Consider the following 24865-nt stretch of genomic DNA (forward strand, 5'->3'; position numbering starts at 1 on the left):
TAGATATCAGGTGTTGGCATTGGATGTAGCTGGTGTATTGGACGTAATAATTTGTTTACTGGGTGTCGTGTTTCGTATTTTGAGAGATTTAAAAATTAGATATTGGCATTGGGTGTAACTAGTGTATTGAACGTAATTATTCGTATACTGGATATTTGATATTTTGAGAGATTTAGATATCAGGTGTTGGCATTGGATGTAGCTGGTGCATTGGACGTAATAATTCGTTTACTGGGTGTCGTGTTTGATGATATTTTGGGAATTAAGAATTCGGTATTGGTATTGGATGCAACCGATGTTTCATGGTCTTCGTACAGCATCCAATACTTTGGATATCGATGCGAACATAGTCGGTTCTATACGTGACAGTGTATGGATTATTAGAATTCTATTATTATGTTTAGTATCTTGGAGAAGTAATATCGCGTAATGATGACGAAAATTTGAAGTAAAGTATTTAGTTAACAGTTAGATAAATATGATAGGTGTGGAATCGTATCATCTTCCATAGCATCGTATATGTGAATAATATATGAACTAAAATATTTGGTACTTTTATTTTGAAAAAATATTATATATAGAGATAGCATATAAAGTAAAATAATGCCATAAATGACAGTGGCTATGAACATTGGAACTTATATAGAAATAAGCATAAGAATAAACTACATATGTACATATAGTAATAGAACAATTACTTAAAGAAAAAGCGGTACAATGATTTTGTCAAAGCTTTTTATTGTTTTTTTTTTATGCAAGTTTTCTCTCAATTTACAACTTCTCGTAGATAAAATGATATAACGTAACATACTCAACGTTGCGTATAATAATCATAATAATCAATCAGCATCGTCATTATCTCTGACAATGATGATAATAATATCGTAATAATAATAATAATAATAATCGCAATAATAATAATGATCATTCTTAATAAGAATAATAGCGATAGTTCCGCAATTCTTGCAATAATAATATTAATATTGGTAATCATCGATATTATTTATTTCTTGTCATTTTGCGGATAAACACCGCAGCTGCATGGGGTTATGAAGCTTAGGCTTAAAAATACGAATGGGGATGTTCACCCCCGCGTTCGAGACTTTGAATATCTACGAGCAATTTTGTAGCATGCCTTCCGGAACGAACTGTGGTCTCTAATATTCTTTATTCCTTTTTTTTTTTACGTTTCTTTTATAAGAAGAACAGTTCGGACGTTTCCTCGATGGAATTTCCTCGAGGAAATAGCGCTTTGTCGAATTGGAAATCTTTGCCGAAGAACCGCTTTTGGACGGGAAATATTTGACAATATTTGCTTGGACGTGCAATTTTTTACGTATCTTTATTTACTCGCTAATTTTTTTGCAAGCTTTTCTGTCATTTTTTTGTAAAAAAATCGCGCTTCTATAAAGTAAAATTATAACTAAGAGGGAGTTAAAATATTTTTCTTGAAACCGATTGATATCGTTCATTTTTGAAGACGTTTTTCGTTAACCACGATATAGAGAACGCTTACTTTAAAACGAAGTATGTATCTTTGGCATGCATTATATAGAACAAAGAGATAAAAGAAGAAAGACAATTTTCATAAGAAGGTACCACGTGGTTTAAAAAACGTCTTCAACAGCGATCTCAATTCCAAATAGGTCGCCGATCTTAATTACCCGAAGATCAAAAAAGAAAAAAGGAAGAAAATAATTGGAACCTCTTGCTTTTCAAGTATCGAAGAAATCTTTTAAACGAAACAATATTTTCTACCCGATTGGAAACATAATTTTTAGATCATACGGTGTTTCATAATGTACCAAGAAAAAATACAAAAAAAAGCAAAAACTAAAAGAAATTCCTGTTTTAAATATTACATTCACAAAATTTGTTTCGACATTTATGAAACTCCCTGTACGAGCTAAACCTCAAACCTCGTTCTCTTGAAAAGCAAACAGCCCGCGAACTAAAAATAAAAACGCAGTAAAATTAAAGAAAAGTCAAATGAAAATAATCCACGCATCGTTCGAACGTCACAGAAGCGACACACAGTAACTTCCGGAAGTGCACCTAACGTGTCTTACTAAAAAATAATTCCCTTTCTTTCTTTTTCCTTATATCGGGCATACGTACGTTTCGCGTTACAATCTCTACTCGAACATCTGGTCAACAAAATAAACTTCTCTGTCTTCCTGCCGGAAGTGTACCTCTTAATTCGTAATCGGCGGGGACCAGAGTTTCCGTGGCGGGACGTAGTCCTTGTCGAAGAAACTTCGAGAGGAAACGAAACATCGAAAAACTTGGAGAGGCCGACCTTAGGCCGTAAGGACACGATTTCTCTACTAGGCTATTATAAAAAATATTAGCTCCACACTTTCAGCCTCTTTCATCTTAAGTTCGCTGCGTTTCACTCGCGCGTCTCGCTCCGAAACAATTTTTGATTAGACGCCATTATGATATCTCGAAGTATTTTGAATCGATGGTGGACACAGAGATTTTGTGATATTCCTTTCTCTTTATTGTATATATTTAGAAATTTTCCAAATCTCGTTTGCAACTATAGAACTGAAAATTTGGAATTACAAATTTAGAGGTTAGAATTAGAAATATATGTAGCATAAAAAGCTTAAAGTATCTGATAATCATGTTCGTATTCATTTTGGAATTTTTCGATCTTTTCTTGTAACTACGAAATCGAGAAGTTAGAATCGAAGATTTAAAGGTTAGAGTTAGAACTACGTACAATGTCTTTTACGAAAATATTTTCAATTTTTGTTTTGCAACTACAGAATTCAAAATTGTAGAATTAAAAAGGAAATTCATCAAATTTCTTCACCTTGTTCCACAATCAGAAATATGTGTCTTTAAAAATAGAACATAACCTAATTGACATTGATTCTTCCACACGAGGTACCAAATACTCACTCACTCGAGTTACATTCTGTTGAGCAATATATAATTAATTTACAGACGTTCAATTCTGCAGCAAGGACACTAAGTACAATTCTTATGCAAAAATTTCCCTGTAAACTTCCATTTTTCTAGTTTCCATGAAGCTGACACGCGAAAACTGAAACACGTCCCGCCCGGACGCCATTTTCCCCTCAAGACACTTGATACAAAATGCCGCTACGCTCGCGTTTTGGTATAAAAAACATTGAAACATTGGAATGGCGTTTTGTTCGACGACACGTCGCTATCTACAATAATGCAGTCTGTTTTCTGGGGTGAATTTGATTTCTTTTTTTTTTTTTTTTCTTGCTAAGAAACCTTCGTTTCTCTCTCCTCTACTCCGTTTCTAACCTATTCCTCCTCGACTCTGCATTGTTCTCGTCGTTTATTATCCTCCCATCCTCAAGAGAACTCGCAACGCGCAAATAAATCGTCTTTAATAAATATAACCGATAGACTATATAAATAAATAATTTCTCGCCGGCCCGGCGGCCGTGGTGAACGATCGAACGTAGAAATTCTGACTGCGAAACCCGAGATCTTCTCGTCGATCCCCCGACGATCGTTTCTTCTTCAGCGATCGCGATCGTCGAGAAATCGCGATTTACGCTCGTCGACCTCTTATACGTACTAAGCTAATGAAAATGATCACGAAACGGCGTGATTCTCTTTTTTCCTTTTCTTTCCTTGTTGTGATATAGCTCGATGTAACTTGTGATCGATCTATGAGATTCTGTTAGGTTAAGTTTAAAGAAAAAGCTTTGAAGTCGATATCGAAGAAGATTCTGTATTCGTTTTTCTGCAAAGTTTCATGCAATTTTTATGTTCATGTACGACTTTCATCATTCTATATTTAATCTTTCACGAAACTTTCTGTAATTTTCTTTTATTACCATATTATATGCCCCAAATCTTTTTCCAATACATAAATATTCAGCCCCCTATAATTCCTCGGTCGAAGAATGTCCATTAGCTCCGCAATAAAAAAAAAAAGAAAAAGAATTCCTGGTAAAGGAATTCAATAAAGCAAAAGGGAAGGCTGCAAAGTATCGATCACAAGACACTCGGAAAAAAGAACATATCACGACAAAAAAGAGAGATCGCGTCGCGTGTGTCCACGGTGCAAAGGTGCAATCTCTCGTCTCGGATGAATCGACGAGCTGTCAGCCGGAGTGCAATTAACTGACTGGAAGCAAATCGATCGGGAAGCCATTAACGCAAGAGCCGTACACCAGCTAATTGCCTGCTTGAATTCTGTCTGTTGTTCGTCAATCGAAATCGTTGTTGTTCATCGACGAGACGAGTCTCCCTCGCCCATACCTACCTAACCTACCTTTCTTTTTTTTTTTTTCGTTCCCTTCCACGTCATCATTTCAGCTTCTCTGTCGTTCTTCTCCTCCTATCGTTTTTTTCTTCTTTTTTCTTTTTTGATCTGTTTTTTTCAATTTTTTTCATTTTTATTTTTGATCACCTTATAATCTTACTTGCATCACGAACGTCATCTCGTTCAGCACCATCCAAGCACCACCTCGATATACACGTGACTCCTACGAGCTAACTGATCGACCCCGTACCGTTAAGGCCCGTTAAACTTCCACTCTAATCGGACACCTTCGATCTGCTATCGCACAACACGTGGAAACGCGGATTTTTTTACATTTCAAAATGTGGATATTTGGGATTTTTGTGAATCGTGCACAGGTGAGAAGAGGCTGATTTACCATTTAAGCATCGTTTCGCGGTATTTAGGTATAAAGGAATTTTCTCTTCTTCAAGGGGGAAAAGGACGTGATTTCTATTCCTCTAAGATAATTCACAATAGAAAAGGGAACAATTTTTTCTAAAACTCTTTCAGTAAAAGCGTCGCTATTTACAAAATGTTCCAAGAGAAAAGAAATCTCCCAAGCACCATAGAGACACGTTTCATGAAATTACAGGGTTCCCAGAATTAGACCAAAGGGAACTATCTCAAAACTCCTTTCTAATCCCAGAGCATCAGTTAGGCCCATTTCTACCAGCGATCATTTATCGATGCAATTGGGATGAGTAGTCTATACTAATTCAGGAAATTTGCATGTAAAACTGTTTCGACCAATGTTGATCATTGAACGATGCAACAGAGACACCAATGTTACGCTAATTCGGGAAACACTGCATTTTAAATTAGGATCATCCTAACCTCACTCTTTCCCTTACTTAAACACCTTCGGAATCACCATTTCTCACCTTGCAACACCTTTCACACCCACGTCTCGTCACGTGTCCACGTACAATCAACAGAGAATCTGCTAAATCGAGGGCGTCACGAGCAAGGAAGCAGCGAGAGCACTGGCGAGGCTCCGCGTACACACAGTCCAGCCTATGGGCGATCGAGGAGCCCGATGACCTCGAGGACACGCTCTGAACCAGCATCATCGTCGCCCTCTAAACGTTACTCGAAGCTCATAGTGAGAAGCTTTACATGCTGTCAGACGCGACAGACATCGGCCTCTTGTAAACTGGCGCCGGTATCCTGGAGAAACCTCCCCTCTCCGAGACAGGCTTGGGATCCTTTCTAGGACTGGCCGTCATCTGATTGTCCTGAGGCAACGCCACGGTCCCGTTACCATCGATCCACGCCCTGGTGAACTCCATATTCGCCACGCCGTCGCCAGAGCTATGCGACTGATAATCCCTCAAAAGATCCTGAAGCTTCTGAACCACTTCACGTTCGTCTTGCAAGTGGCCAACCTTTTGTAGAATCTGCTCCAAGAGAGGATTCACCTTGGTCGGCGAAGATTGAAGAGATCCAGTGGTAACTTTGATTCTTCTTCCATTTCTGTCATATTGGATACCACCGTTGGAGCTTTGCCTAGGCAGACTTTGCCTGGCTGGACTTTTCCTGGTGAAATTAGGGGTGGTGGCACAGGTGGCTGGTACTTGAGGGTTCAGGAAGGTGTCTGATTGGATACTGGGTCTCTGTCGAGTCTGTCTACCGTTCCACGTGTTACTACCACTCACTGGACTCTGACAGGTTTTTGGTACTGGAGATGCTTTGCTTAGACTGCCTGTTGGAGGTTTTCGAAGGCTGTTTCTGATGGTTCCTCGTTTGAGAGGACTTCCTTCTGGACTGGAATTGCTGTCTCTGGGTGTTTTACTGCCTGAGGAAGCTCTTGAGACGTTGCTGTTTTCACGTACGATGGAATTTGCTCGAGGAGTTCGGTCCCCGGAGGAAGAGGCCACGCTTCTCGAAGGCGAAGCGCGGAGAGGACTGGCTGGGCCTATGCGAGTCTTTCGAAGGCCTGTCTCGATGCTCTCTGTCTCCACGCAGGACCTCTCCTCAGGTTCAGATTTCACGGGTTGCTCTGAAACAAGGAAACAAAGGGGTGTTTCTTTTTTTCTCTTATTATCGAATATATTTTCGGTTAGGATGTTACTGTCCATAGGGCTCGACTTAGCTGTTGCAGAATTTCTGAAGATGGATTTGGGAAACGAGAGAGATATTTTGCTTGTGTATCATTTGAGTATAATGTGTGGGATTTACCATAGGTAAAATGATTTTAATATCGCGTTGCTAAATTGATATGTTCATAGTTCTATAAAAGTCTTTAGGAGAATAGATCGAGCTTACGTCCTGAGATTCTAATTTCAATAAAATATAAATTCCATTTTATGATATTTTTTAAATTATTGACAGCACGTTTCCAAAAATTCAACGCCTCAAAATTCACATTACAATTCACAGTCTTATTGTAATCTCTACTTATAAATCTCCTAAAATCATTAAATATACATTCTGGTTTGAAAGAGCAAAATTAGTTCTACCGAATGCGTTCGGTATACGCAATCGCGATTGCGTAACGACGAATCGCGTTGTTTCCGCGTGCAATCGCATGCAAATGTCAACCAGAGAGCGTCACCAGCTCCCTCCTCGCTGTTTATTCAAAAGCGTACTCGAGTGGATTTCGACGGGATTTAGGATTCGACGATCATCGCATAGCACTGCGTGGGCAACCTGCCTGACTTTTTTATATCGCAATTTCGATCCCCCCCCCCCCCCCCCCATGACATAGCCAATAATATTTCTCGCCAACTCTCTATTAAATTAACATTATCCGCTGATTTTTCTTTGGATTTCTTAATCGGTAAAAAATGTAAAAATAATTTTATTCGAGATGATATTTATCTTTCAAGCGCACTATAACTGTTCGATCTTCTTGGTTGAATTCTGACGAATTTGAAATACTTTATAAATGAATTACATTATTGTATAGAAAACTTATAATAATCTTTCTTTAATTTGCTCGGAATTTCCTAAATGTTGGATTTCTTAAAGGAAATAAGATTTAATTTAGAAAGCATCGAATTATACCATCGCATTTGATTAAAAGAATCTTACAAATGCAATCCGCAATTATAAGAAAAATGTTAGCAATTGATTGTTACCTGTAATACGCGCAATATCCCGATCTAATTACGATTTTCTCGAAGAGGAAAATTTAACTCGCCACTTTCTTATCTTTACGATTTCCTTGTTCGGTGTAACTGTGCAATTTTAATCGTAGGAATTAGGATTGCGTAATTTCTGTAATAGCAGATGGAATCGTTCACGTGTACGCTCCTCATTAAAAGAAAGGAATACACCGAGACGGTCTTATTGGGCGTAAAAGAAGCTATTAGCGAAGGTTTGCCAATTACAGACGTATAAATGCGTTTTACGTCGCGAGAACCAGTTCGAAGGAATCGTAAAACGCAGCTTGATGGCTCGCGGGATCTTCGGTGTGTTGCCAAAAACAATTTTTACAAATGCTATTTCGGAAGAAGCATTTAGTATGTTCTGGACGCGTTCCAAGATAATTGACACATTTTTCGGGAATTTTTAGTTCTCTGGAGACGTAAATTGAGAATTAAATGAAAGTTCGGACGAAAGAATTGTCGACTTTGATAGAAAAGTAAGAGATTGAGAAAATATTGAAGTTAAAAGTAACTTGGACTACTGAATTTTTACGAACGAGATATGATAAGTAACTTATTATAATCCATGATAAGCAACTTATCGGTTGAATAAAAGAATCTATAAGAACGTAAGCTTGTTTATAGTCTAATCCAGGAATAGTTGAGTGAAGTAGTTCAAGTAAGTAACTATGTCTTCAAAGTAGACATATAAACGAATTTTATATACAATTTTCTTTACAGAAATTGTATTTAAAATAGCTGAGTATTTTAGAATTTGTAATCTTGTATTTTCAAATTTCCAAGATATTAAGTTTCCAAAGGACTGAAATTGTTAAATTACCAGAAGATTCGCAAACTTTTACACTGCCAAGTCTCAAATATTTATTAAGATTTTACAAAATTCCAAATTCCCAATCTTCGAACTGTACAAATTACCAAAATTCCAAAATTTTAGTCTCTATAAATAGTAAAACCTCTTCTACCGTCTCAAGACTGACAAATTCTAGATTTTTGAATCATCAACATTTTAACATTTCCATGTTTATGCCTTCGATACGCTCGCTTCAACACATATCTACTTTCTCCTTCAAAATCACTTCTCCCTAACCTTCTCCACCCACAGTCTCAACCGAAAAGGAAATCGATTCATTTACAGAAGCCAACCACGGTAGCTCCACGCCCATCACTCTTCTAACGTAAACAAAACGCGCATAATACCATACGTAATCGACAACGTCTCTTTTCATCGTTCATAGTAATCGAGCAACCCATTTTGGACCACCCTGTAGCTCATTAATATTCAAAGTATACAAATACATACACCTAACGTGACATTTAACTGGCTGTGTAAGATTACACGAAGAATGAGATATCTGTGTGCGCATATCGCGAAGCGTGGGCGATCTTCAACAACAACCTGTCCACGGAACAATCACCAGCGGTCGATCCTCGATAACGCTTTGCCTCGAATACCGTGATTCACGCACTTGACACATACTCTGATCTTTCCACTCGGAGCAACGGTTTCCGCGTACTACTACTCTCGTATCTACTTTATTTGCCTTTGAAAATTCAATTTCTTTCTTTTCTTTTTCGTAACGAGGAATTGTTTGAAAAAGAGGTTAGGTTAGATTTGAATAAATTACGGTTTCGTGTACCACTGCTTACGTAGCTTCCTTATTTGCCTTTGAAAATTCATACTCTTTCTTCCTTCATCAGGAAAAATTGTTTGAAAAGGAGGTTAGGTTATATTTGAATAAATTACGGTTTCGTATACTAGCATTTCCGCAGCTTCTGTATTTGCTTTTTGAAACTTTTAATTTATCTTTTCTTTTTCATAACAAAGACTTGTTTGGAAAGGAGGTTAGGTTAGGTTTGAATATATTACGGTTTACTGTGCTACTATGTTCATAGCTTCTGTGGCTACCATTGAAAATTTAATTTCTTTCGTCTTTCTGATGGAAATATTGTTAAAAAGGAAGTTAGGTTAGGTTAGATTGGGTTTAGGTAAGAATTATCAGTATGTAGGTTAGTTTTGTTAAAATGGAAATGGGGATAATTCGAGAATTGAAGTCCAATTATTAAGTTTTTATTCCTAGATGACAGATAACTGGAGTATTTTTCTAGGGAATCTTTTCTTTTTTAAATTACTCACGGAAATCAAGATTGTAATTAAAATTGTAGGGAGTATTTGACTTTGATAATATTTTTAACATCTGACAATTTTATTAAAAATGTGTAAAATCCTGAAGTATTGTCACCATATTAAATATTAAATATAGATATATGTATTTTAGTTTTTATAAATGTTTATTTTTGGAATTTGATCATACTTGATGCTGCGTTAAATTACTATTTGTGTAATGTGCAATTTGTAGTTTCCTGTAACTACCCTAGAAGGTTTTTCCCCTAGATTCAGGATTCTGATTGAAGAAAGTAGAACAGATTATAGACTTCTCTTCTCTAGATGAAGATGTAGAGGTTTGACGGTGAGGAGTGGCTAGATGGGACAAAACGCGATAAAAACAAGCACACGAGGCAATTCTATGCGCTGTTATGTACAAAAGAGTTGAAAGGATGGGGCAGTATCGCGAAGATTCATCGAGTTCAGAAGCGAATTAAATTCTTCGCTGTCAGGTTTGACAATCTTAGATAGAAGTTACCAGATAAACACTCGTTTTACTGTCTCAACTTCCGAAGTCTTCAGATCTTCATAAAAATGTAAGAAAATAATTGATCCTATCTATACGTGCCACTAAGTGATGAATTACGAATATATAAAAATAAATATTAAAAGAGAATTTCTATAAAATAATCTGGCAAAAATATATAGAATTAAATATTAGACAAAAACATTTGTGAAATGTTTCGCAGTCAAATGTAATTACACTTTTCCACACTTTTTAAGATACTTTATAATTCAATGATCGATCGATCAAATTTACAAATTCTATATTGCAAATTTATATAGATTATTTTTAAAATGTGTAAATAAAAATAAAGGAACCTGTTAGATGGGCTATTGAAGAAAGAAACAAAAAAAGAAAAAAAGAAATGAAAAAGTTATGAGACGTCGAGAAAGTTGAAACACAGAAAAATAAGTAAACACACAATAGCTCGTTTTGTTCATCCATCCCTGATACTCTCGTATTAAACTGAATGACTGGCTTTGATCGAAAAGCCATGCGAGCTATGTGCGTTTTCTTCGCAGCGGGACGCGATTATCGCGATCGCCGAGGCGATTTCACTCGGCGCCCTGTTATGAAACGACCTATACGCTAAACGAGTGTATTTAGCCAACACGCTTTCTTTCTTTTCTCTCCCGTTTTATTACTTGGCGTTGTCATTTAATATTCGAGGACAGCTTTTACAAGTACCGATACCCACAGCAATTGCTGTTTATTATTATAAAGAAAATTTAATCACATTGAAAAAATATTAATAGAATTTATTATTGGATATCGCTATAAATTAATGTCAATCGTCAATGATGATTGATGATATAATTGAGATTTCTGCGTGAATCTGCAATTTCTAGTGGGATATAGTTCGTCTGAAGTAACTTGCTCCTCAAGGCCACTCTCCCCACCATCAGCAACTTTGCTAAGTTTACTTCCTTCCACCATTATCATAATCTCGCCAAGTTCTTCAACTGTTACCAGATACATTTTAAGTATGTGTTCATACTAGAGATTTTAGTCGTGACAGAAGTGGTCTTCAAAGTAAACTTATTACGCCATAGAGTATATTCTATTAAATAATAGTTCTCCAAAGAAACGTGTCACTGACTTCTCAGATTTTATCCCTACATCTTTGCATATTCCTTGGAAAGCAGTAAAGCTTCGAAATTTATAGTTTGAACTGTATCAACCTATTATGTATGTAACTGTATCAACCTGTATGTACCTATTTTATTTTTCCATTTCTTTCGTTTCTTCTACTCTATTTTCTTCGATATATTGGAGATAAAAAGAGGATTACTCATTCCTCAAACAGATTCATAAAAAAAATTCCTAATTTTCGTTAACATATCAAAAAATCTTTTTGATATTCCAAATAGGGAACAGATCATTATAAAATTCTTAGGTATAAAGATCGCTTCAAAAATTTTCATATTAGAAAGCAAAGAAAAGATCAGTAAAAAGAATTCTCAACTTTCAAGTGCGTTCTAAAAGATTTAATTTGCCTAAACTCTAATCTCCCCATTAAAAGTTAATTAGAGAAGACCAAACAGAATCCAATCATAAAGAAATTTCCTAACGTTCGAAAGTCTAATCTAAAAGTATCTAACAATCGAGACACCAACACACTCCCCCAAAAACTTTCGCCATTCACGAATTCCTGCGGCAGCCTCGATCTGGCCGGCGCATTACAACATGCTACTCGCGTAACAGGCGTGCCAACCCACGCAGTTGGGGCAGCCCATAAATCCCAGCGCGTGAATAAACGGGATCGCGCGACCAAACGTCGAAAAAAACACTCGCCACGTCGAAAATAACCAGATCCAAAGAGTAAAATGTACCGATCGCAACATCAAGAATCGCCAGCAATGTGCGACACTGGCGCACTTTACATTAATGCGCATTGTTATGCGCAGGACTTACTCTCGCGCAAAATGTCTAGTTACATTGTAACATTTCATACAATTCTAGCAAAACATCGATATTTGTGTTATATTTTCAAAGTTGCGGTCGAAAAACAAAAATAGTCAAACTTTGCCTTATTCATATTTTTCACTAATTCTGCCATTCACAATAATTGTAATTATCGATCTAAAAATATTCATAATTTCGTTATTGCGTAAAAGCCATATGTAATATAAAAAATGTACTCAGGTTGTCATAACAGTTTTGAAACCCAAAATAGAATTAAACCTTGCTGAGTTTAGATATTTTGTTAGGGTTTTTTTAACTCATTAAGGGCCAACATTGCGTTAGTCACAAAATTCTACGCATTTCATTCGTCATTTTTTCCCAATCAATTGACGCTATCGATTTCTGTTCTTTAACACTGAGACCACGAACAAATTCCATCTGTATTTTACAATTTTGTGAATTTTGGAGAATATTAAATTTAAAAACGTCACGAGAAACAATCGCTTGGTCCTTAATAGTTTGATAGCCCTTATAAGAGAAAAAAAATTATACTCACTTTGACAATCGGCAACCGTGGGCGATCCTTGCGTGCACGTCCCGGGATTTCCGTTTCCACTGGTTGGCTGAACTGCTCCCAAGCTTCGATAACCCTCGTCAGATACTTCGCTGCAATTGTCTGAATGTTCTCCATCGTGTGGTGACTTTGTGTAATGTGCATTGCCGGTCACATCTTTGCTGAAACTTTCCAAGACCGGCTCTTCTTTAATTGCTGGAGGACTCGGCGTTGGACTGCGACTACTGGAGTCTTCGCGGCACTTGTAGTTGTAAATTGTCGGCTCGTATTTCGGTGTGTCGTCTTTTTCTACTGTTCTACGCGCTACGCCACCGTCGACGACGTATCGTTTCGTGAATTCCTCTGTTAGGGGAACTTTCGTACGGATCTCTTGGGAGTCCTTCTTTGCATCCTAGGGACAAATTTAGGGATTTTTTTACCACAGATCTACCAATCAAGTCCAACGATAACTTCATTCACGTTTTCTTAAAAGAGCATGTCAAGGGTTACTACTGCCATATAGAATTTTTATATATCAAAAAATTCAAATACATATGTCTCAATTTTTATACCTTTCTCCAAAATACATGCACTAGTATCAACGAATATATAATCAACCAACTATATCCTGTTTAACGATTCTGAACCCCCTAAAACGTGCCCCATCAGTTATCAATATCTGCAAATATCCATCAACATCCCCTAAATCTCTACCCCTCCCCATACTATACCCATAAATAATTCCACCCCAAACCTAACTCAAACCTTCCCTCTCTCAGATTCCCAAGATAACCTAACCCAATCCTAAATAACTCTCTCCATTTCTATCTGCGGTGGATCCAAATGGAATTTTAGAACTGTATTACTAAATATGTGAAACAAGTGCTATTCTTGAGACACGTTTCATATATTTTTGCCTATTATGTGGATTCTATGCATTTTTATATTTTCAAATTGCCCATGAATGCATAAAAATCCGCAGTTTATTCGTCACCCACCTTAGCTTCCTGATGCCTTCCATGATGAGTCGGCGAACGTGAATCTTCGTTCGAACTCCTGCCAGGCGAATCCACGTAAGATCCACCTTTTCCATGTTCCAGCTTCGTCGTGGGGCTGCTAGACCTTAGCTGAGCCTTCGGTGTTGGCGATCTCGATCGTTGCTTGCCAAAGTCTGGCTGATGACTAGGGCTACCCAAGAACTTCCTCTGTGGCGTTGGACTTCTCGATCGGTTGATCTTTCGTTGCTCCTCGCTGTTTGACTGTTGCTGTTGCTTGCCGGCCGGCTGGTGAGGCGTGGGCGATCGTGACCGATTGCTGGAAACGCTCTTGGCCGCGTGCAGCTGCGTCGATTGTTGCTGATTCTGCATCGTGCCTGCGCACGAACCGACGCTCGACGCCGAACTCCGTCGTGTTCTAGGAGGTGATCTGCGGATCAGTAGCCGAATTTTTTTTTCGGATGCGTTAGGGGCAGGCGACTATGCTAGCTGGCCGTTTCTATACACACTTTGTCATCTTTTCAATAAACTTTACAATTTTTTTATATCTTTCAAGTTTCTGCTCTACGTACAGAAATTTTGGCGCCTTTGCGTTTAACAGTTTTCTCAGGTTTATGCTTTTTTGTAACGAATTTTGGTATTTTTGCATTTTCGCGAGTTTTCAAGGCCAACACACACTTTGCCTACCCCTCCATTACAAAATGGATCCCGCGTTTTCGGTTCACATAACCTCTAATTTAATATTTCAAGAATCTTTAGAGGTTAGTTGTTAGAGATTAAGAAGATTAATATAATAAGTGTAAAATATAATAGGTTAGAGTGTAAATGAAAGGAGTAAAGTCCACTGCGATAAGATACGGTGATTATACGAGTCACTCAGATATACTGATCAGTTTAATAAATTGAAAAATACAAAATGGAGATAATACAATTATTTATGCTATCATTTGCGATAAATTTATAAAAATAGGACATTTATTATTTTGAAATTTCAAATCTATCTACAATTTATATGTAAGAGCGGAATCAGTTTGACTTGCGAGGGACTTGTATAAAAAATGAAATGTTTCGAATACTAAAAGGAAATGATATTCAAAAAGAAGAAGAGCTATTAACGAAGATATAAAGCTGAAGCAAGTCCATTAAAAATTGCTGCTCGAGTTCTTTAAAATTCCAACGATTAAAGATCTCTTATCAAACATATTCAGATAAAATGCAAATGAAAATAAATGTTTTCAACCACGATAAAAGCTCGGTTCATCGTCAACAAAATAAGCACACCAGTCCGTGCTCGTTTAAATCCAAGATCGTTGGGTTTCTAAGAGACGCACAACATAATTTTCTCGAGCAGCATCCTTTTATCGAGGAAGCGGCAGAAAATCTCGGCTCTAGAATGAATGACTGCAGACAGACAAATGACACGTTAGAGGCAGAAAATTACTCACCTTTCGTAATGCACCTGCGCGCTGCCAAGGTCGAACGACCCTCCAGCCTTTTGAATCAACTTCGCTGAGATCATCGAGCGATGCGCTGCAATAAAAGATAAATAACAAAATCGTGAAAACACGTAGCCTATGTGCACGACTGTGTATAGTGTCGTGCATCGTGATTGTGATTGCACAATCGGTCACGATACACGGTTTTTCGTCCAGTTTTCGCTGCATACTCGTTAAAGGATAATTGAAACGTCGCATCGTTTAGCGTTAATAGGCACCTGTAAGCATGGAGATTTCAATGCCTCTAGACGAAAAGTTGAGGATGGGGCGCCCGTGGATGAGAGTTAAGCGTGTTACGAGATAGAATACGTTGGAAAACGAATAGAAATAGTATTCTTGTTTTTTCTCAGATTTTTGTTCTTTTCCTTTTTAAGTTTGGATCAAAAACTGAGAGGAGAATATTTGAGTAGCGTGGTTTTTGACGAAGATACAGTGACTGGAAGTAGATAAAAGAAGGATAATTTGAATGAGATAATGAAAATAGAAGAGATAGGTGTGTAATTTACGTGTGTGACGCAGCATAATTGCATAATAGAAGTATAATAATTGGGAATCGAATCGAATTGGAATTTTTAGTAAAACCGTGATTTAATGAAATGAACATATCATTCGATGAAATATCATTAATCATCGACGTTAAAGCTGCATTAAGCTATGAGTGGGTTTTATAATACGATAAAAATATTATAATTGAAGGATTACAAGATCCATAAACTGTGCATCGAATGATGCAAGCTTTTTTGTCAAAATTTAAATTTACTAAAGGAGGCGTATCATAATGGAACGAAACATAATTTCCTATCAAAGCGAAGTTAAATTCTACTAAATCATCAATTTTATTACTCAGCAACGTGTAATTTACGTATGACGTAATGGAACATCCAAATATAAAGTGACATATATCATAATTGAAGAGAGGTTAAAAGGACCATAATCTGCATCTTGTAACGACAGGAATATTAAACTTTTTTTTCCTTTTTCTTTTTTTTTTTTTTTTGATAAAACTACGATTTAAGAAGAGTAGCGTATCGTTCAAAGAAGCATAATTTGTTAAATCGAATTAAAATCCCGTTAAACCATCAATCTTATTATTTTTTCTCTATTTGCAAAAAAAAGAAACGCGTTAAATCATCGTGCTTCTTTGACAAACACAAATCATCTGACACTTCGTAAATTTGTAACCAAGAGAAAGAGAGAAGAATAAAAGGAAAAGAAGGATGGTTCATCTTTCGCATACTCGTAACACGTAACAAAATCGAAAGTCTCCGATCATCATCTTTATTTTCAACGACAATGAGCTCATCCTCGTTTAAACTGTCACCGACGTCCCATATTTTTTATCTGTCTCAACGACTAGTACCTACAGGATTTACGGAAAAAATGCAGAAAGAAAAAAGAAAGGAAAAAGGAGAGAAAAAAATTCGTGAGACGTATTGAAAGTTCACTTACAGGTCTTGCATCGGCACGGGTCGTGCTTGTCCAGATAATGGCTGAGGGTGTCCCAGCCGCCACCCACTCGCACCATAACGTGGCTTCGAAGAATTCGCACGAAGATCAACACCTTCGTGTCTCCGATACGGTATTTTCCTTCGGAAACGCGGATCATGGGGAACTGCGTTGGACACGTGCACCTTTCCACCAAGTCTCGAACCTGAAGCGTGAAAATAGGAAAATCTTGGTCAAAAGGATGTCGAAGAAAAATATTTTCAGGCGAAGAATCTCTTGAAAGTTCGCTAAAGTTGAGAGAATTCGTTGAAATATAAAAATCTATACCTCTTTTGATACGTGTTTCATACGTAATGTTTATTATTTAAATTGCGATAAAGAATATTTCTTTTAGCGTCTTTTATTTTTGTTAGAAAATTATAGATTCTTTGGATGAAATGGATTCGCATTTCCCATAATTATTCAATTACGCACGAGTATGGTTTTATGGGAAAACCTGAGTTGACGTCAAGACATTCTTATGGAATCTCGAACGATCGTTCTGAAAGACCTCGAAATACTCGGCTAATTAGATTGCGGACGTAATCAGACCGGCTGATATTTCACGTTTTCTTACAACACCTACTTCGACGTGCGACAGATTTAGATTCTAATCTAAACTGCGATGTTTAGAGATACAAAAGCCTGGAAAACTTAACTAGATTAAACACATAAATATCTGTCCTCTATACCCCTACAGCTAGATGCCACGTGTAGAATGTTCGTATCGAATAAAAGAATCTAATTTAATTTTGACATTTGTCCTCAATCCCATAAGCTCCTGTCAGTCTAAGAAACACTAGACACTCTTGATCTCTATATATTCAATAGACTACATACTGCTGTCTTACGACTAAATATTGCAAATCAGATCAAAACTCTAATTTGACAATTGCTCTCAACCTCCAACACCAAAAACTTTATCAGCCAAATTACACTCTAAACACGCTGTACAATACAGACCTTAAGTGCCTGTTTCGTTGTAATATATTTCAAAAACGCGCTATGTACTAACCGACAGCTTAAAAAAAAAAAAAAAAAAAAAAAAAAAGGATCAGAATAAGAGAAAAAATACGAATCAGCGCACTTTCCTTCCCGACTTATGTTCGTGCACGATACCCATAAAAATTATCCGAATAACATGTTTAGACGAAACGATTCAATAACAGAAACAAAAGTGACATGGACGCCAGTTTCCGCCGGGCAACGTCGAGTTTCAGCGCCGCCACTATTTGCCTTTGGGTATATCTACGTTTTTGCTAGTATTCAAAGCAGTGAAGTGAAAGCAGGACTGCGCCCTATCTGTCCGTCCGTCAAACGCTCGCGGCTCCGTACGATCCCTCCGAAGGATTCGAGTTCTATCGGCTCTTAACCGCTTGTTAATTTCGTTCTCGCCCGCCATGACACGAGCAACACGCACACACTTCCTTCTTTAATCTCTCTAGAATCTTTTTTTCTTTACAGAAGAGAAACGAACCACTATTCGAGGAAATCATGTTCGAGAGAAAATCATGAGAACGTATTATTTCTGTGCTTAGGTATGGTGAACGTGTTTCACGCATTTAACGCTATTAATGCTAGTGCGTTGTATGGGTTCAATCACTTAACCTATGAAAAATTCCCTAGACCAGTTTAGGGGACACTAAACATTGTCGATTGTCATATAGTAACTCACGAGCAATTGCTTCTCAGCTACAAACGAAAATTACAAGCAAACGATTTCTATCGAATCGAAAATTTGATTTGGTTTTGATACTTGTCTGGGATATTTAACTTGTAAGACGAATTAACTCATCATATGATTTCCCAAACTTTTAGATGTAATTTCTTTATTTACGAATCTCCTATCTTTTAATACTCCATTTCATTCAAAGGCATTTCTATTTCAGTCAAAATTGACCACCGCTATTTAGGGGTTGAGCATGTACTTAAGACTCAAAGTCTCAAATGCAAAGAAGACTGTATGCAGCAAATTCTCGTACTACTGCTAACGTGTAATACAGATGAGCTGTGTCTCTTCCGATTTCTTACAATCAACAAAAAATGTTACTAAATTTAAACTAAGACACGTAGAGTTAAGAAAACTGGTAAAAGTTCATCTACCAAGCTCGTTTCCCATGTTTCAAACTTCGTACACTCGAGTCTAAAAATACAGACAAAGTGAATTACAACGAGATCGCGAAAAAATTGGGAGAAAAGACTCGAACCAATTATCTGGAATCACTTGGGGAGACAAGCGCAGCTCCGTTATCCCAGTCCACGACTTTCTTCTCCCGGCGCATTAAGTCGCCTGCGTTATTGATTACGCTGTGTTATCGCGGCGGCGAATCGGCCGGGATAAATATATATCATTTACGTGCGAACACCCACGGGCGAGCTTTTGACAGCGGAACGGTGAAAATTATTTATCGCCGGATCGGCCGTATCCACATGGTTCAGGATTCTTGAGCGTGGTGGCGCTCGCGCCGCCAATTCAACCTTCCCCCTGCTGTTCTGTCTGCCAATGACATTTTTCCCCGCGAATGATTTACGCCGCGTTGTGTAAATGCTTGTCGCGACGATTTTCTGATATTCACGGTGAGCAACCCCTCGTGCAAATTTCTGCCGGGATAATCGATTATGGTTAGACTGCGGATTTCTATGCAAACTCATGTTTTGGGGGCTATTATTAAAAAAGTAGAGTCTCGGAAAAAATTATTTTACGGTGGCAGACGAAAAGAAGTTTCCAAAACAGGAAATATAAAGAAATATGATAATTTTACAGGATCCATTTAAATATAATAAGAGCTATGAATAGATACATACCACAGAACAGATGTCCTTGTTACAGATATGATGAAATATTTGTAGTATAGCATAATCTATATACAATAACATAACCCTAACCTAACCAATCGCATTTATTGAGATTGCTACAGGTTAGATTCTAGCGTATTAAGAGGGGAAGATGATAAGTAGAAAGTAGGATAAGTGAAGCGGTTAAAAAAAAAAGATATGTTAATGATAAGCTGTTTGAGAGGTTTGGGGAAAAGATATAAAGAATATAAATACGGAACTAATTGTAAGCCAATGGTAGATATGTGACGATATATAGGTTAAGTATAAGATAATGTATATAGATTAAGCGAAATAAAGATATATATGTTTAATTGTAATGTTAGATATCAAAAAGGACAAGTGTGTTTGGATTAGAAGCATAGATAGCTTAGAGTCTTCGGATATGTTAATGCTCTAAGATCTGGATATGGGAATGAATGACAATTAGATACTATATGTAAGCCAAGATCTTTTACATATACATATATGTATATGTATACATAAGTATACATGTATATATCATCATATGTATATATCATCACATATATATACTCGTATATATCCGTAATGTATCAATTCTAAACTATCATTTTGTAGGGGGCGTGGTCTGAAATGGTTAACCATTTTGAAACACGCAGTATAAAGTAAGAAGGATACGAACAGCAAATTTTTCGTGCAAATCGCTTGCACTAAATTTTAACGACGCTATTGAACTGTCTTATACAGAATGTTTAAAAGAGATAACTTAAGAATTTATAGTATTAATTAAAATTACAGATATATCTGAAGGGATCATTGTTCAAGCACAGATATCAGAAAAGTGAAGTACGATAATCGAGGAAAAGGAAACGATGGACGATAAATCATCGGCGCAAACAGTCGATTGGAATTCCTGAAGCGTACACGTTGTTCCTGTTGACGTGGTCACTTTGCGTCACGTCGTTTCTCGTTCCAAATATTTCATTTCACGCGGACCATACAGGATGTGTCCACTCCATAGTAATTACCGGATTATGCTAATCCACGAAAGGACATCATATATGCTTCTAACGTTAACAAACAACGTTTTGATCGAGCTAATAGTGTATTACAAATTGCAAAATCGATAATAATCGATATTGGAGTTAATTGTTGTTAATTGTGTTTAAAATTGAATGAAATTTTTGATTAAGCGAATTTTATTTGGATACGTATGGCGACAGTGGTTTTAATTTTTAATAGCGTCGATCGTGGCGTGGACGTTTCCTACTCTGCTTTTGCGACACACCAATTGTCTACGACTCGGTAACTTTCTAGGCTGTACGTTTTCTGCTTGGCAACATTCGTTTCAATCCGTCGTATGTAAAAGAAGAAATCAATTTCTCAGTGTTTGTTAATTAATTTTAATTCATTCATTTATTAAGTATATTACTGCACGTTCTTAAATCACCAGTCACATAAAAATTATACTAACATGACAAATACGCCCACTTGCTTCAACAATTGAAAAACAGAATATGTAAGATAATTAAAAGGATTCTATAAAATCTTCCAAACTTTGGTACATCTATGAGTCTGATATTTGAAAAATATCCTTATTCCTACATGTCTAGTAACATACTCGTAAAAAGAAGTAACGAAATTCGTTAATTAAGTTTAAAAAGAAATTGTACGAAGATTTTGGCTATGTTCAAGTGTCATTGACATTAAGACTGCGGTGATAGTTTCCACAATTTAGTCGGTACCTACATTGTGTTTCGTGTATCGCTTGGAACACACAGCGTGGCGCATTGCAGGTGAGCGGACAGGATGAATGGTTATGATGCTATAATGCAAGGCCGTCACGGGTTACGTAATAGAACCTAACCCAACGATACGGAACACGGTTCGTTATCGGTGCAATCGTTTGGAAATACGTAAGTCTAGAAAGACGAGCCTCGTGCTTGGCAAGCTTAATCATCCCCGAATTTGTCATACGAACACGCCGAATTGCAAGGCATTTAAGAATTCTGTGGAGCATTCTTAAATTCTACTTTCGCAAATTAATTTAGGTTTCCCTTCATAGATAAGGTAGATAAAAATTGAGGAATAGATGGTAAATTTATTTCTGTGGTGGTAACCTTCAATTATGGAATCGATAAAATTACCAAGTTATTGTAATCTTTAAATTCAATCAATGATCTACTTTAATTTCTTACCTTTTTTTACTCAGTAAGATTAATCTGATTTTTTGTTAATCATAGTAAGATAGAATTGAATATCAGAGATTTCTAGATATATGAAATATTTTTGCATGTATAAAAAAAATGTACTGCACGAAGCATAAGTATTAAATAATTTAATAATAATTATTCGCGAATATAATGGACGGGATAAAACATGGAAATACAGCAGTAGATATAATGAAATACGAAAAATCATCAAAAACCTAACCTTTCCAAGAATTTCTAAATCCTACATTCTCTATCTGTATCTTGTACTGGGATCAAAAGAGACTTATCAAAGAGAGAGAGAGAGAGAGAGGGAGAGAGAGCTCTAATCATAAGCAGCCACTCGTCAATTTTATCAGAAAAAAATCCACCTGTCAGGCAACCTGAAGAAACATAACCTACGTTCGAAATGCTTCAGAAATTAAAGACTACGCGTGAATTTTTTTTTAGTTCCTTCTCTGGCCACGAGGGGGAAAACCTGACAAGCCTGCACATTAACTCTCTTGCGAGTTTTGTTCTTTGCTCTAGTCGGTCTTCCTTCAAAGGCGCATTAGTTTCTCAATTTTCACAAAGCTCTAGTTAAGATCATTGACATTGACAGCTTCCATCAGCAACGATCGATAGCTAATGGAAAAAATGCACGAATCCCGAGTTGTTATCGCAACAACTATACACCACGAGATCACGTAAATTGTAATTATTGGCTATACGAGGAATTACCCGGTGCCATTACCGTCGATTTCAGCCTTCCGTTTTCTTGTGAAATCATTTTTTCTTTTTTGTCCACTCGTTGGATCGGCTTTCCCTCGAATCGTGACGCAAATGGAAAATTTATCGAATCTGAAAATAATTTCTGGTGACTCTGTCTCGTCCTTTGTTTTAACTCTTTGTTTTAACCTCTCCAACTGCGTTTACATGGATCTAATACATTAAAAATATAAATATTTTTGATCATTTCTGTTATTAAACATTATGAATATATAATTCTTTACAAATACAATTCTTCTTAATAAATATTATACTATTTTCACTAAAATTTCTACATACGAAGACTACAGAGAAAAAAGAGAAAATACGTGTTTTTGAAATATATGAAACGATCATAATTGGGACAATATTTTTTAACGTTTGAAGTACTAGCATTTAAGAGGTAAAATTAATGAAATTTCAAATAAATTTCTAATACTCCGTAATGTAGTTTAGGTTCCTAACAATTTTAGCTTTACAAACATCATTAGCGTTTCTTATCGCTAATACGAAATATAATGTACGTGCATTGTGTCGTAACAGGAAATGAAACGGGGCGAAACAAATCGCGCGCTTTATACCGGAAGTGGAATAATTCCGCGAGTAAGGTGAAACGGCTGGCAGAAAAATCGGGGAACTAATTCGCTACTAGTGTGTGCGTAGGTGTTGAACGAGTTAACAAACTCTCCTTCCTTCGTCCTTTCCCTTTCTATTATACTAATATCTTCGTCACAAAATCGATTATTAATTATTACCATTATATTATATTATTTTTTCGTAAGGTCGTAACGATTTGGATGAATCCAAGTCTTCCTGTTTCTCACCAAACTCAACTTTAACCTTTTCGTTCATTCGACTGTTACCTCCGAGCATCATAAAATAAATTTTTCTCTAATTAAGAAGGCTGTAAGTCACAAGGAGGCTTCGTACGGCGACCATCATAAATATGGTAGGTGCACGAAAAAGACATTTCACGTAGGAAAGAACGCGAGGTCATGTGACCAGCCTGCAGACTTCAAAGGAAGGAAAGTTCCTTTTAAATTCCGGTGGGATTAGTTTTCCACGGCCGTTGTTATGTTAATGGACACGTCGACACGCGGAAGTACCATCGCGACAAGGATACGAAAGGTTGTCGAACAAACGAGCCTGCCATATTGGTCTCTATTCATCGATAATCATCGTAACACGTTTACACGTGTAAAATCGTGGAAAATCTAGAGATCGTTAAACAAGAAAGACTTCAATTCTAATCCATTAAAGATTCGTCGCGGTTTCGTTACCTTTGCAAATATACCATGATGAATCGATCGCTCAAGGCCATCTAGAATTGATCATTCCTGTTTCATTATTTTATGATTTTGAACTATTCGCTTTCTCGTGGGACGCGACAGACGATAATTTTCATTAAAATTCTTTCGACGATACTTACGAAATCGAAGATACTTCGTGGAATTCTGTAGATCACTGCCGTACCAACCGGGTACAGCAATCAAACGCCTCCTGCTTTAAATTTATTTCGTCTTACGAACACACTAATCCTCAACTCGCGTAAAATATAAATAAAGTATACAAAATATAAATATAAATAACCAAACTCACATAGCGTATAAAGGATATATTAATTCAAATCGAACCTCCCTAAATTTCCTATGTTTCTCCTAAAGTTGTCCATATTTCTCTCGAACGAAGATCTCCCATCCAAAAAATGCCTGCTTTAAACTCGTACAAAATAAACATCGTCATGATGAAAGATTCTCGACTTTCAGTCTGTCAGACGCGTGTCCAAACATACACGAAACGCACAACCAAAAGGAGAGCGTAATGAAAAGAAAGGACGATATTCAACGTCAATTCTGACAAAGAGTGCGTACTTGGCAGACGGACAAATGAATCTCTATCGTTACGTCACATCGACGCGCGCCAGAAAAAAAAAGAAACTGTCCCCAACATTTATTAACACGGTGTATACACGGCGGAGAAAGTGACGGAACCTCCACGGTCGACATCTCGATCGCTATCTCGCCGCTATCGCCGGCAGCCGATCATCCCATGATGATCGGGGGAGGCTCTCGTGGGAAGAGAGAAAGAGAGAGAGAAAGAGAAGGAACCGCGAGCGATGCTTAGTTCCGTGATTGCGATTCTTGATCATGAAAATGAGCGGCCGCTTCTTTTCCGGGGAGAGAATGAAAGTCCCGAAGGAATAGTCCGAACGACATCGATCACGTCGTTGCGAGTTTGTACTTACGTTTCGTTATAGCTCGCGTGAGATCGAGCGGCGTTCAAGGTCGATAGCGAGCACAGTTCCCCCACTACATAGCGCGGTTTCACTAATGGCTCTGGGCTTGGGTTCAGACGAAGGATAAAGAAGTATATGTGTATTATCGATAATGTGGATGTTTTACTAGTGATTTATTAATCTTGAAATTTGTAAGCTTGGAAAGTTGGGGATTTGGGAAGAAGTTCTGTGTATTTAGGACCTTAGAAATATAGAAGCCTGACAGTTTTGAAGTGTAGAAATTGAAGAATTTAGGAAGCTTGGGAACTCTATATTTGGAAATATAGAAAGTTTATAAATTTAGAAATTTGGAATTTCTGTGCATTTAGAGATTTAGATATT

At 37.1% G+C, this 24865-nt stretch overlaps 1 protein-coding gene across 5 annotated transcripts in view; it reads right to left on the reverse strand.

Annotated features, from left to right (window-relative positions):
* Nucleotides 1-718: 718 nt before the first annotated feature.
* The window catches only part of LOC126873614 (GAS2-like protein pickled eggs), an 88034-nt gene continuing 63887 nt past the window's right edge, over nucleotides 719-24865 (reverse strand). For 4 of the 5 annotated variants that reach the window (XM_050634659.1, XM_050634663.1, XM_050634662.1 and 1 more), the window contains 5 exons: nucleotides 16460-16661; nucleotides 14960-15044; nucleotides 13518-13944; nucleotides 12523-12931; nucleotides 719-6281 (listed from right to left, as the gene is read on the reverse strand). In XM_050634659.1, the coding sequence (XP_050490616.1) occupies nucleotides 5395-6281; nucleotides 12523-12931; nucleotides 13518-13944; nucleotides 14960-15044; nucleotides 16460-16661 (2010 nt within the window). In that variant the 3' untranslated portion in view covers nucleotides 719-5394. The remainder of the gene's footprint in view (nucleotides 6282-12522; nucleotides 12932-13517; nucleotides 13945-14959; nucleotides 15045-16459; nucleotides 16662-24865) is intronic. The other variant, XM_050634661.1, reaches the window with a different exon arrangement.

Source organism: Bombus huntii, chromosome 15 (genome assembly GCF_024542735.1).
Source record: "Bombus huntii isolate Logan2020A chromosome 15, iyBomHunt1.1, whole genome shotgun sequence".
In the NCBI taxonomy this organism is placed as follows: Eukaryota; Metazoa; Arthropoda; class Insecta; order Hymenoptera; family Apidae; genus Bombus; species Bombus huntii.